Consider the following 14,026-nt stretch of genomic DNA (forward strand, 5'->3'; position numbering starts at 1 on the left):
GACAACCATGTATCAGCCAAGATACTGTTCTAGCAGCATTCCCTCCTGACTGCAGAAAAGTTTTTTTAAAGGAACAGTAACAAAATGAAAGTGTATTAAAGTATTTAAAATATAATGTACTGTTACCCTGCACAGGTAAAGTTGTGTATTTGCTAGAGTAACAGTACTATAGCTAATATAAATAAGCTGCTGTGTAGCCATGGGGGCAGCCATTTAACCTGGAAAAAGGAGAAAAGGCACAGGTTACATAGCACATAACAGATAAGCTCTGTAGAATATAATGGGGCTTTATCTATTATCTGCTATGTGCCTGTGCCTTTTCTCCTTTGAATGGCTGCCCCCATGGCTACACAGCAGCTTTGTTTATATAAACTATAGTAGTCTTTCTGAGGCAAACACACCAGCTGTACCAGCACAGGGCAACAGTACATAATATTGTAAATATTTTTATACACTTTCTGTTTTTGATGTTACTGTTCCTTTAAGTACTGGCCTAAGGTTTGTTGAAAACATAAACAGAAGTGCCAGAATGCCTAAGAATATTTGGTGTTGATCTTTTCCCATTTGTTATTAGTAATGCATAGGACTTGCCTACCATGTTAGCCTTCTCCTTGACTACAGCAAACTACACAGTTCATAGTCTAAACACCCAGAGACTGACCACTTTGGCCACACAAGATTAAAAAATGGAATGACAATTTTATTTGTCCTGACATACACACACACAACGAGGTCAGTGGTTGGAAAGTTTTTGTGATTTCCTTTTGACTGAATACTGTGATGAGTCTGATTGGCCAGATGTATTTTGGGGATATACATGGTTCACTAATTTTACAATTTACATTTGGAGATGTGGCAGGAGATGTGCACTAATTTTACAATTTACATTTGGAGATGTGGAAGGAGATGTGGCATTTGCTACTTTGGGGTCAATTCAACCATTCTTTTAAAACAAACTGCAATCAAATGGAATTACAGTCTTTACATTCTGTTAAAAGATGAGCACATGTTGTTTTCCAAAGGTCTTTTTCCCCAAAAAAAGTTTTTACAGCATAATAGTCATGTACTCCCAAAAATATTACAGTATGCAAAAGGAAATTAATTTGTGGAAATACAAGTAAAATGTACTAGCTGATGGTGATCAATCACCAGCAGTGTGTCTGAGTATAAGTATAAATAGCAACATAATATGTATGTCATATCTACATCAGTTATTAAGATAATCTATTAGTGACATCATAAAAATCTCAGAAGGGCTTAGCTATACAGTTTGATATAGGTTGGTTGTAAAAGACAGATGTTTTTGTAACCATGGCATAATGCAAGCATTAACTATTTTTACATGTTCAATTAAGAAAAGATATTGAGGCAAAGGTCACAGTAAAGCACTTTCTTAAGAGAGCGAAACTGTTTACCTTTGTCCTGGTATGTAGTCCCAGTCTGCAGGTGCACATTAAAAATTGTGAATGTCTGGGCACAATTTATGGCTCCTTAGTAAAAACAGACTCAAATATATCAATAGTCAACTACATCACAGGTAGTACTACAGATTTCCAGCCCCAGCATGCCAGCCCTCACAGTTCTGCCCCAAAGAGACCTAAACCAAAAAAATTATTAGGGTGCTTCTCTGAGTACTTCTGGAATTTACATTTATTTTCTATTCTGAGATATTTGCATTTTTAGACTGCTAATAGCAGGCTTTTAGCAACTGAGAATCAGTATCCAAAGGGTTAAGTTCAAGTGTGTAGACAGTGTACAGGGCCACTGGCCTTCAAACAGCTGACATTAACTTGCACACAAACCAACCTGAACTGTTGCACCTTCCTTAAGGTGGCCATACACGGTCCGATTTCAGGTGGTAATTCGGGTCCTTAAGACCAACTCAACAGCTTATCTGCCTGTGTATGGGGCCCTCCATCAGATCTTCCCGACCAATATCTCATCAAAAATTTGGCAAATGATCAGCTCGTTCATGCGGTCCTCGATCCTGACTTTTCTTATCCGGTAGAGTGGAGGGAACAGACGATCTTTCCTGCAACCAATGGTCACAGGAAAGATTGTAATTGGTAAGTGTATGGCCACTTTGAGAATAAATAAAATTAGCAAAGATTAATCCACAACCCCAATACTGGGTTTAGGACTGACAAGTTGAGCACCACTGCTGTGGAGATAAGAATAAAATCTGTGATTCAGGAAAAAATTACTTTTATTACATAATTTAGATTTGACCAAATCCCCAGGATTTGCCAAATGGATCCAGTGTTTTCATGTTCTGCTTTTCCCTAGATCAGCAAATTGGTGTTTAGGACTAAGCAGAACTAGATGTGCTGAATCACCTTGTCGATTTTTATTAGTTGCTATAGGTAACTCTAAAATGCAGTCTTCCACATTGTTTAGGGTACTTCTGCTACATGTATTTATGCAGAAAGCTGCAGAGCTATTACCATATACAGTAACAGTGCAAGGTAACTACTGATTACATTGTTGCCTAAAAGAAACAGAAGAAAAGGAATTCTAGAAAAGCATGTTAACAAATATTACTGGCATGTGAGACATACGCACCCATGATTTATGGAGCCAGCAGGCTCAAGACGCAGCTAGTTGCATCTAGTCAGTGGGAGATACACAAAGTTACACAAAGTCATCCTTGACTCTAAAACAGTCCCATGAAAAATCCTGTTCCAGTAAAATTATTCTTTTTATTGAGGCTACAGTGGTTGTCTGAACTGTTCAGTTCAAGTTCACCTTGGTTACGTTACCTATTAGCTCATAAAAGGTCATAGATTTAAATAGCAAATAGCCGTTCTCCCAAATCTCCCTTGCCCCAGCCAGGGAAATAACTGCAAGGAGGGCAGAACCTTGGTCTACAGAGGGAACAGAAGTGTAAAGGCCCTAAATAATGAGCAATTTCAATATATATTGGTTAGCCAGGTGATTGGGGGTCTGGCAATAAAATGCACAATTAACAACAATAAAATTGTTTAAAAAAATACTAAAAATGTTACTGAAAGGAACTTTTAATTTATTCCTTAACGTGAGGGCTCATTTATCACAAAGCGCAAAAACCAGGAGAAAGCTGCCATGTTTTCATCACTTTGCTCTCTGGCCCAAGGGTAGGCACCCAAACGCACAGGTCCTTGCACTACAAAATGTAGCAATGGAAATACCACTGTCTGTGTTTGATTTATAAGGGGCTGGTGGGGGCATTTAGGCATCCCCTCTCCCACCCACTAACATTTGCATCATTCAGATGTGCTAGTCAGGGAGCTCTGGCAGGTCCTCTTAATGCCTGCCATATGGCACATAGTAAGTACAGGGCTGCCTTGCATGGGTCCTTTGCAACAGATTTTTAAAGCAGACTTCATATAAACACAAATGACTGACATTACATTATGGTGTAGGCATTGCCGCATCATATTCTACATCTGTTTTCCCATCTCCAGATACAGCCTATATTTGCCTTAGCCCTGTTTCTGACCATCACTTCACTTTTCTTCTTATAACCTTGTCCCGTTCCACAAATGCAAAATAATTTTTTCTCAAATAATGCCTTTTTTTTAAAAATTCCCTGATATGTCCTGTTTGAGATTATGCTTTTTCATTCCAAATTGTTTACTGATTACCAACCTACCTGAGTACCGGCACACCCTTAATTTCACTAATGAAACATACCATTATGAATAACAACCGGGCTGTAAAACAACCTTATGTTTTCTTTGTTCCCCAAACCTTTACATTGTAAACTCATGTGAATAGGATCCTAATTATACTGTATTAATACAGCATTTGAACACTTTGTATTGTAAAACAAAACGCCTCTCTAAACCCTGAGGGTAGCAAAGCTGTTAAATGCCCAGCTAGAAGGTGAATTTATGGGCAATATGCACCCTTTATCAGCATGAGCTCACTTTCTACCTATAGTTTTAATAACTAAGAAACCAGGTACAATACAGTATATCCTGTCCAGGTCCAGACTGGGACTCAAAATAGGACCTGGCATTTCAACTACACAGAGACCCAAACAGCTCCACACCAACAGTGACTGTCTGTGGCAAAAATAATGTATTTCTATTTTTTCTGCGATAAAGCCGGATTGCTGCATGTAATGTGTTTTACAAGGGCAACAAATCTACTCGTGTGCTATTGCCCTAAAGCTGTAACTTTGTACTTATCAGTTATCCATGTTACCCTGACATCATATGATTAGTGACTGATTATATGGTAAAAATAGGAAAGCTAACCATATGCAAACAAAACAAGCAAATAGAGTTTCTGTAAAATAATGTGCCTATGACTCCTATAATTATAGAAAAAGCAATCAGCAGACAAAATAATTATAGGCAGATAGGGTGTGTTCTTTTTTCCCATAAAAACAACCAACGCACCAGAGGCCACCCCTTTAGATTGGGGGAACAGAACTTTCATTTGAAGCAGCATAAGTGGGTTTTTAACGGTGAGGGCAGTGAGGTTGGCAAATGCCCTTCCTAGTGATGTTGTAATGGCAGATTCTGTTAATGCCTTTAAGAGGGGCCTGGATGAGTTTTTGAACAAGCATAGTATCCAAGGCTTTTGTGATACTAATATCTACAGTTAGTATTGATTTTGTGTTTGTGTGTGCTGGGTTTACTTGGAAGGGTTGAACTTGATGGGCTCTGGTCTTTTTTAACCCAGTGTAACTATGTAGCTATGCAACTGCATCTCATAATTTGCAATGAGTAGAAAATTTCCTCCACAGGTGATGAAGTGCCTGAATACCATGCCTCTGAAACAATGATCCCCAGTGGCTCATGAGCAACATGTTGCTCACCAACCCCTTTGATGTTGCTCTCAGTGCCCCCAAACTAGGTAGTTATTTTTGAATTCCTGACTTGGTGGCAAATTTTGGTTGAATAAAAACAAAACTTGGCTCCAAGCCAGGAATTCAAAAATAAGCACCTACTTTGACGGGAGCAACATCTGAGGGGTTGGTGAGCAACATGTTGCTCCTGAGCTACTAGTTGGGGATCACTGTCCTTAGGTATCAGACTTGTATGGCCATGGTATATAGCTGCCCCTCACCCTTTGTGTTTCTGAAAAGCCTGCTTCAGACACGTTAAATTGCACAATTGCAGGACAAAAGGACTGTTTGCTTTGGGATCTGGGATGAGGTGTAAGGACAGTCAGTGTTTGAGCGGGGGAAGGGGACTGTTTACTTACTCTGTACATTTCTGCCAGCCTGCCCTTTTTAGAGTGAACTTTTGAGCAAATGCATAATGCAGGTCTATGATGACTTGTGCAGTCCTGTTTCATGCTAATTTCATTCTTCTTAAACAGGAACAGTTTTAAATAAGTACAGGACTATGACATCTTACATGAGCCCCTCTAATTGCAGACTTTCTATTACCTGCCAATGTGAAGCAGTCCATAGTAACAGTACCTGTCACTGCAGATATGTGGATTGAATTTTAGAATGAAATGCACATCTGAGAGTTTTCTGGTCAAAATCCAGAAAAAAATTATATTTGCTCTGCTGGTGGAAAAACCACCTTGTGCCATAGGATTTGAACTGGTAAAACTGCATACCCATAACACGTATAGGAGGGTGGTTTCTTCGACATGACATTGCGGGCATTCAGAGAAGACTATTGCTCTGTGTAGAAAAGGATGCCTGTAGAACATGAAAATCTCCAACAAACTGCCACTTTAATATCAAATAGTAGCTTGTTTACAATCAGAGTGGGTGAGAAAAGAAAGGTTCAGGTATACATGGGTTTCTTTAGAGCTGCTTTGTTTTCTTCCAGCTGTGCACAAATGCACTTGAATGTTATCTAGCTACAGATGAAATACTATCTGTGACAGTTGATGTGACTGCGCTGGTGTGAAGCTCGATTGTAAGCTCTGTTTATTATATAAGTTTGCTGCATAGTGCTGTGTATATAAGAAGTGCTATAAACAGTACATAAAACATACATACATACAAGAACTGATGTGTGTGATAGAATTGTCTGTATCGCACTGTGTAATATATTGGCACTATTACAGGTATTAAATCCATTATTCAGTTTTAAGAAATAATTCTTAAGTTCATTTTTAAAAGTGATTTCCACAATATTGTGGCAATCAATACATTGATTTGAGGCTTACCTCTCAATGTACTGTTGGCCCACCCTACATATGTCACACTAAATATTCTGATCAACATAGTGCTCTCACTAATCTTCCTTGCAGATGCACCAAACAGCACCAATTGTCGCAGTCACTGGAGCTGTCAGATAGTTATGGGTAGGAAATATCAATTTGAATGTGAAATGCATGGTCTACATTAGCAGTGACAGGTGAGAATTACTCAGGAACTCTAAATTCCGGTCAAGAGAGAAGGCTGCCTTTGAGCAAGGGGTTCTGAGCACAGCATAGAGCCACCACAATGTTGTGTATGTACTACTGCATGGAATCAAATTATTTTTGCCGTGATAGCACATCCCAAAATGTCATTATGCCAATATGTTGGTGCTTTATAAATACTTGTTATAGGAGAAGGAAAGGCTAATAAAGAGACCAAGACCAAGTGAACAAGCTCAGTTAAAGGAACAGTAACACCAAAAAATGAAAGTGTTTTAAAGTAATTAAAATATAATGTACAGTTGCCCTGCACTGGTAAAACTGGTAAGTTTGCAACAGAAACGCTACTATAGTTTATATAAATGAGCTGCTATGTCAACACGGGGGCAGCCATTGAAGCTGGGAAAAAGGAGAAAAGGCACAGGTTACATAGCAGATAACAGATACGCTTTGTAGAATATAATGGGGTTTTATCTGTTATCTGCTAAGTAACCTGTGCCTTTTCTCCTGTAAATGGCTGCCCCCGGGGCTACACAGAAGCTTTATTTCTATAAACTATAGTAGTCTTTCTAAGGAAAACACACCAGTTGTACCAGTACAGGGCAGCATTACATTATATAGTAATTACTTTTATACACTTTCATTTTTTGGTGTTACTGTCCCTTTAAGGTGGCCACACACGTGGCAATCTGCGATCTTTCGTGCGACCATCAGTCGCAGTAAAGATTGTCAGACCCGCCACTAACCTTCAGGGCTGAAACGGCAGATAAGGAGGTAGAAACAATAGGATTTCTACCTCCTTCTGCCGATTCAGCCCTGACAGCAGATTTTGCTCAGGTGCCTTCTATGGCGCCCGATCAAAATCTTTTGACCTGGCCGATCGGCGAGTAGACCGATATCAGCAGCCTCCTGCGATACCGGTCGACTCGCCATACACGCACCGAATATCGAATGAAACGAGGTTTTGTACGATATTATCGGTGCGTGTATGGCCAGCTTAAGTTAGACTATGAGGAAGCTTCCTGCTGATTGGCTCAGATCCACATTCCTAAGGGGGGGAAGTTCTTAGCATTCTCGAGGGAGGGGGGAGCAGGAGAGAGCAGAGAGCTGCGTGTCTCTGGCACATGAATTACAGACACAAGAAATCTTTTGACAGAGAAGTCAGTGCAACGTTTCTGTGAGTGCTTATGGCTGAATTTACATAGACCTTTCTGATAAAGCTTAGGCTGATGCCACACGAGGCGTAGGGCTGAAAAACGCTTGCCGAAAATTCAGCCCTACGCCTGCTACTTGTGCCTGCACCCGAATGAATGAGATACGCTCGGGTGCAGGCACATGTAGCCGATATACGCACGAAAACGCGAGAGAATGCAAAGTCTGGTGTGGCATCAGCCTTACTTCGTTTTTACCTTTCTTTCTCCTTTAATAACAATATTGTGACCTTAGATAAGGCTGGGAAGAGCCATGTGGCCCCAGCCTAAAAGCCTTAGTGCTTCAACCTGACATTCCCTCGTTATTGCCTGCATTGCTGGTGGTTCTCACTACATCTACAACTGAAATACTTTTTTAGTAGTTAGCTCATCTCCAGTCAAGAATTCCTATCCCACAATGCACTGCACACTTGCATGATGAACAGATTAAATGAGTAAAGAAATGGCTGGAAAAGAGCTGATTCCTGCAACACTGTATCAGCAGTTGGAAAAAAAAATGAGTGCATGGAAAAGCAAACAACAATCAGATTCTTTACATTAACTTTAAAATATTCATTGAAAGTTTATAAGGGCAAGGGCACACACACAATGGATCCGTCCCTTTCCTCTGCATGCATTTCGTACGCAGGCTGAGGGGAGCGGATCTGCTGTAATGTGCTCCTTCCTGTAGTTTCATTGACAGGCATGGCATTGGCCTGTGTGGAGCAACACCCAGGGCAACCAATCAGCAATTAGATTTCAACAGTTAGAAAATCAATGCAAAGCATCTGATTGGCTGCTATGAGCAATATCACTGGTAATGTTTTACTCCACTTTGTACACAGCATGATAAATATACCCCTAAGTGAATATTGGCACGAAAACATGAAGGCTAGTGCCACATGGAGCAGATTCTGTGCATGCCTGGACCAAGGCCGAAGCAGTGCTTCCAGGTGCAGGCACAACTTTCAGATTTTTAAAGCAGAGCGGCTTATTTGCAGGCTGAGAATCTGCCTGTGTGGCACTAGCTGAAAGCATGCGTTTTCTTGCCGATATCCACTCCGAGTAGCTCCACACAGGCCAACATTGTACCTGTCAATGGAACTACAGGAAGGAGAATTACAGCATATAAAACACATATCGGTGGATCCGTTGTGTGTGCCCTTGCCCTTAGAATTACATTTGCTTAATTAAGCAAACTTGAGTATTGGGAAAACCAAGCCACTTTCAAACATAATATATGAAACCTAGATAGTGTATCCCTAATCTGCACAAATTTCAATAAGTTTTTATAAAAAAAAAGAGTTAACAAATGGAAACAGCACTGGGTTTTAGTAAGTCTTTAATGCTGTTTTAATGTTTTATTGACTGGTAATTACCACACTTCACTTCAAGGATGAGAATGAAAATGCCAGTCAGTTGCCTGCTGTAAACGACTCCTTTGCACTCCTTTATCTTCCTCCCGCTGGGTTGGAACGGCCTTCATTACATAGACAGAACCCTAGTCACACAGTTATTACACACGAACATCAAACCTTTCCCCGCACGCCATAAAACGTATTTACGTGTAAACATTGCTTTTCCCCGCCCCCCCCCCATCTGGCCCTGCGCCTCCCGCAGGTCTTCTTACCTGTCCTGGCTTTTGTATTTCATTTTATTATATACATAATTATAAAACACACCTTATGCAAGCAGAATAGACTAAGTAAGCACGCTGCAGCTTTCACTTTTATTGCAACGCACATTAATATTACAAGCCAGACAAGGACTGTACCATTTCTTCACCTTCCCCCGTCACACCTTTGTAAGTGGTTCCACCCGAACCTGCCCCCTGTAACACTACTCTCCTCCCTCCAACCTTCCCTTGCAACCTGGCCGGGACGTTTCACAGGATCAAGGTACAGGAAGAGCTGGAGCCGGGGACACGATTCTCTTCCCAGTGCCAGGAATCCCAAGAATTCCTGAAATCCGATCTTTTTAAGGCCTCTGCTCTGGAAAAAAGGTGCATTTTTTTCGGGCGTGTTAAAAACAAACCACATTTGAATCCGTTTGAGCTGCAAACAAATCTGCCTTTTCAGCTCAGCTTTCCGGCCCGAGAATGAATTTGCTGGAGTGTGCGACGCGCACAGAAATGGATTTGGGGGCTTCCTAGAAAAAGACTTTATTGGAACTCGTAATTTTTAGTTTCTCTAAGTTTGGCGGATCGACTGCAAAAGAATTTTCGTTTTTGCTGCTTAAATAGACCAAGAAACTGAAGGGAAGATTCAATCAATTATCTTTGTGGAACTACAGGATTTAAGTTCTTAGCAGTGTGGCTGCATCCATAGAGCTGCACAGTCCCCATTCTGAATCCTTTTTTTTTTTTTTTTTAGTTCTTAGGTTAAACTGTTCCATTTACCACTACATTTTTAATGCATAACTGATCATATATATGGTGGCGGTGTATTTTATTGGATATAAATATATTCGGTTAGTTGAGGTGTTTGCTTTTTAAGTTCATTGGAGCCTGAAGTTGCAGAAGACGCACCATGTTTCAGTTCGACTCCCCTGCATACGAGGATGTGCCCCGGCCTGCCTCCCCCGGTCCCCGGCTTGCCTCCCCTGTCCCCCGATCTGGCTCCCCTCTCCTATCCCCTGCGGCTTTTGTAAATGCAGTGCAATACGCTAACGTGCTGGAAGGAAGGTTCAAGCAGCTGCAAGGTGAGAAGCATTGCGTCTGCACATTTATGCACAAAAGCTCTTTTATTTTACTTGCTAATGCTTCCTTGTGGGGGTGGAAGGTTTTATTTGAAAATGGCATAATGTGATTTTCTCTATTCAAATTGTTGTGGAGGTGGGATGATTAATGCGATTGTTAACTACTTTATATATTGTAACTACCACTTATTTATATCTTCACTATTACTGTTCATAAAGCAGCCCCCCATCACAAGCAGCTGGATTATACACTTCCTTTAAGGTTTTAAAAGGTATTTATTTGTTTCTCAAGAGTGATACATTGTGTTCATTTTTTAAGGTTGAATGACAGGGGTGTAACTATGGAGGAAAAGACCCAGTAGCTGCAGTAGGCCAAGGAGTTTTATTGGCCCTGTAAGCAATTTCACTATATGTGTGTGTGTATTAGACAGGGTTCTGGAAGTATTTAGGGCCCTAAAACTATAGCTGTGAGGACCAGTAAGCCACTCTTGATTCATATCATTATTGTCACTTCAAGACCTTGGGCGCGAAGCAACTAATATACAAAGGTTATTGTTGTACATGAAAGTATATGCCTGGGATAAGTCCTGTGAAGTGCAGAGCATGCCCAGTTTAGACAAGACTGATCAAATGATTTGTCTATACACGCCCATGTGGTGGGCTGCAAGCGCGTGGGGTGTTGATTTTAGAATCCTTATACTTAAACAATAGAAAATGGGGGAGTATTTTATGATTAATAGATGGCTAATGATTATACGTCTCTCATCTGTTTAGAGTACAAACAGCAGAACAATAGGTCTGTAAATGTACCCTTTGGAGGATTGTTAGGTGACTGATTATTAATAGGTCCCTTGGCCTGTTCTGGTTTATATATGAAAAGGGTCATTTGGATCTCTTGGAACAAGATTGTCTTATTGATTACACAGAGGTAGTCTCTGTGATACCAACATCTTATTAAATCATATCAGCTATGCTATTTTGTTGTACCAAAAGTGTGTGCACAGGTCATACATACCAACCTGATCTGATCAGGACTTGAAATTACAACTTTTGCTGACTGAGGGCAGTGGGGCTTGTAATATGCTAAAGCTGAAAGGTGGTGAGTTTGACATCCCTGCATAAAAGCAAAGCCATACCTTGGAGATTTCTGTGAGCTGGTCCTAAAAGGATTAACCCCTTTAATGTGGCATTCCTTTGGCACTTTGTGTCTAGACCTGTTGCATAATTGCCAGTATTTATAAATAATTTCCGGGGATTCTTTGAAGCTGGGTGGGTGTGGCTCCTCAGACTTGTTTAGAGGGGTTGCAGTGTGCCACACCCATTGTGCATAATATGGCAAATAACCCTTTTTACTGGTTATAGTGACTCTTCAACAGAGTTTTGATTTTTTGCTATATTAATACTGAATTTTCAAACACCCTTTTCCTAGGACACAAAAGTTTTGGGGGAAGTAGTTAATTGTCAGCAACAGTCCCTAAAAATTAAGAGCAGTTTAAGTCGCAACCGTGCCTTCAGACCAGGGCAATTTTATTTAGAGAGACCACTGTTGTCTAATGAATTAGGAACCCTGAGTTGTGTTACACAGGTAAAATTGGCCACAAACTCTCCGAATTCATTCCAAAGGTTTAGATGTGTATATGTTTAGTTGAGATAAACTTTGGGGGTCTTTTGTAACTAGCTACAGTTCTCCAAGAGCCACTGATTGAGAGCTGTAGTTCAACAACAGCTGCACATTGGGCTACCTTGTCATGCAATAAGCTTTCACACTTTTAGTTGTAACCTGCTTTCTTGTGTGGATAACTGTTCAGACAGTAGGGTTCCAGCAGCAATTGTGTAGGCCTATAATTACTGGGTGGTTTGTTATTTAGAATGACATCTTCATTATAGATCTTCAGAGACGGTCTTGCACCACAGTGGGTTTTATGACTGATTGCTTCCTGTGTCCTTCACATTAGCTAATAGAAATATTATGCATAAAATGTATAATTAAATCATGGTTTCCATTGCTTCTTTAAGGGTATCACTGACTGTGTAGATTCTTCTATTTCCCATCTTCTGTTTACCAAATCCTTCTGAGGATCTCCTGTCATTAAAATAATGGTATGATACTACAAGAAACAGTGGCAGGGCTTGACAGGTTTAGATAAAAGTATCTGGCCACTGTAAAGGTGCCCATACACTATAAGATCCGCTCGCTTGGCGATGTCGCCAAGCGAGCGGATCTTCACCCAATATCCCCACCTACGGGTGGGCGATATCGGGTAGCAAGAAACTAAAAATAAAAATCGGATTACATTTGTGGTTATGGGGCAGTTGGTTCGGGGACCGCATCAACGAGCCGATGCGGCCCCCGATCTGACTGGATTTTCTAACCTGCCCGATCGAGATCTGGCCAGGCTGGTCGGCCAGGCTGCTCTGTTCTGCCCATACACGGGCCGATTAGCTGCCGAATCGGCAGCTATAGTCGGCCCGTGTATGGGGACCTTAAGGCCCAATAAACACTTAAAACTTTTTAGATTGTAAGGTGTTTTGGGCAGGGCCCTCTTTGCCTCTTGTATCAGTTATTGGTTATGTTTGTATGTATATCTGTATATTTAATGGCTAAACTATTGTGTATATTTAATGTATACGTTAAGTGCTGTGGAATATGTTTATAAATGCAGAATAATAATAATCCCTCTACATATATTATCTTTCTCTGTCTCCAGTTCTAAGCATAATTCTGTAAGGCAGTTTTAAAACTGAGTTTCCCTTTAAATGCATTCTATAAGAAAATCCTGATATCTTGTGACCCACTTGAGCAGAATTGCTTGTGGTGTTCTCCAAATATCTTTTGAAATGAAGATAAAGTTCAATGCCTAAGTACATTATTAAAATATGTTTACAGCATGCCAAATTGCTCTGATTAACTTTGAGAGTGGGAAAATGTAGTTACTGTTTGTTTCTTTTACTGTAGGAGAGATTTTGTTTGTATTTGGGTGGATGGAAAAGGATTTATTTTATTATAAACTGCCAGACAGAAAATTCTATACAGAATAATGTATTTTAAAAATCATTTACTGGATGTTTATTTACTCTGGTGTGTCCTGTACTGTAAGAGTATATTTACATACTGGCAACTGTCTGAGCTGTACTGTAAGATTATATAATATAATTCCATATCTCCCCTTGTTATTAAAGTAGTTGCATTATACCTTTGATGAAACCTTGTTATGGGACTCTTTTTATTTCAGTACTGTCCAAAATCCTCTGCATATTTGGCCATTGTTTGATACAGGTTTGTAGGCTGAAATATATTCATATGTCATACAGAGGCCCTTGGGCATGCTGGGGGCCAAAAGAATTCCTCTGAAAACCCCAACCCTGTTGTAACTGGTTGAACTGAAAGGTGTGCTATTTGGTGAATCCTTTGCCTGTAGTTACTCCATTAAAAAAAAGTTCAAAACTAGTTTTGTCCCCCTGTTTTCAGTAAGTTTTGACTGTTTTGAACACACTTCACCTACAAATAACAGATCTTCCTTTTAATCAGTTAGAAGAACCTTATGCCATATTAATGCATATTTATGATTTTACTAAAAAAAGTCCAAATAAAGTTGGTTGTGCACTGACCAATGTTGGCTGTTATCTTTACTACTCTTGAACAAGTAGGCAGTTTGCATGCCCCTCGTTGTCTTCATTTTTGGTTCCATCCTCTCTCAATGGGTCTCTCAAAACCCATCACAATAAGCTGTGCTGGCCTGTAAGCTAAATGGTAAGATCAACTCAATTTTGCACTCCGCTTAGGTTGTAAAACTGGTTTGAAATCTTGATATGTATGGTCT

At 40.2% G+C, this 14,026-nt stretch overlaps 1 protein-coding gene across 3 annotated transcripts in view; it reads left to right on the forward strand.

Moving 5' to 3' along the window:
• sptbn2 (spectrin, beta, non-erythrocytic 2) overlaps positions 1-14,026 on the forward strand; it is a 97,427-nt gene that overhangs the window by 31,046 nt on the left and 52,355 nt on the right. The window contains exons 3-4 of one of the 3 annotated variants that reach the window (XM_012962405.3): positions 9,638-9,647; positions 10,111-10,208. The exons of 1 other annotated variant lie outside the window; for it this stretch is intronic. In XM_012962405.3, coding sequence (XP_012817859.1) covers positions 9,638-9,647; positions 10,111-10,208 — 108 coding nt within the window. Of the gene's footprint in view, positions 1-9,128; positions 10,209-14,026 lie in introns of those variants that run through there. One more of the 3 variants, XM_002940505.5, reaches the window with a different exon arrangement.

The sequence above is a fragment of the Xenopus tropicalis genome, chromosome 4 (assembly GCF_000004195.4).
Source record: "Xenopus tropicalis strain Nigerian chromosome 4, UCB_Xtro_10.0, whole genome shotgun sequence".
NCBI classification, from domain to species: Eukaryota; Metazoa; Chordata; class Amphibia; order Anura; family Pipidae; genus Xenopus; species Xenopus tropicalis.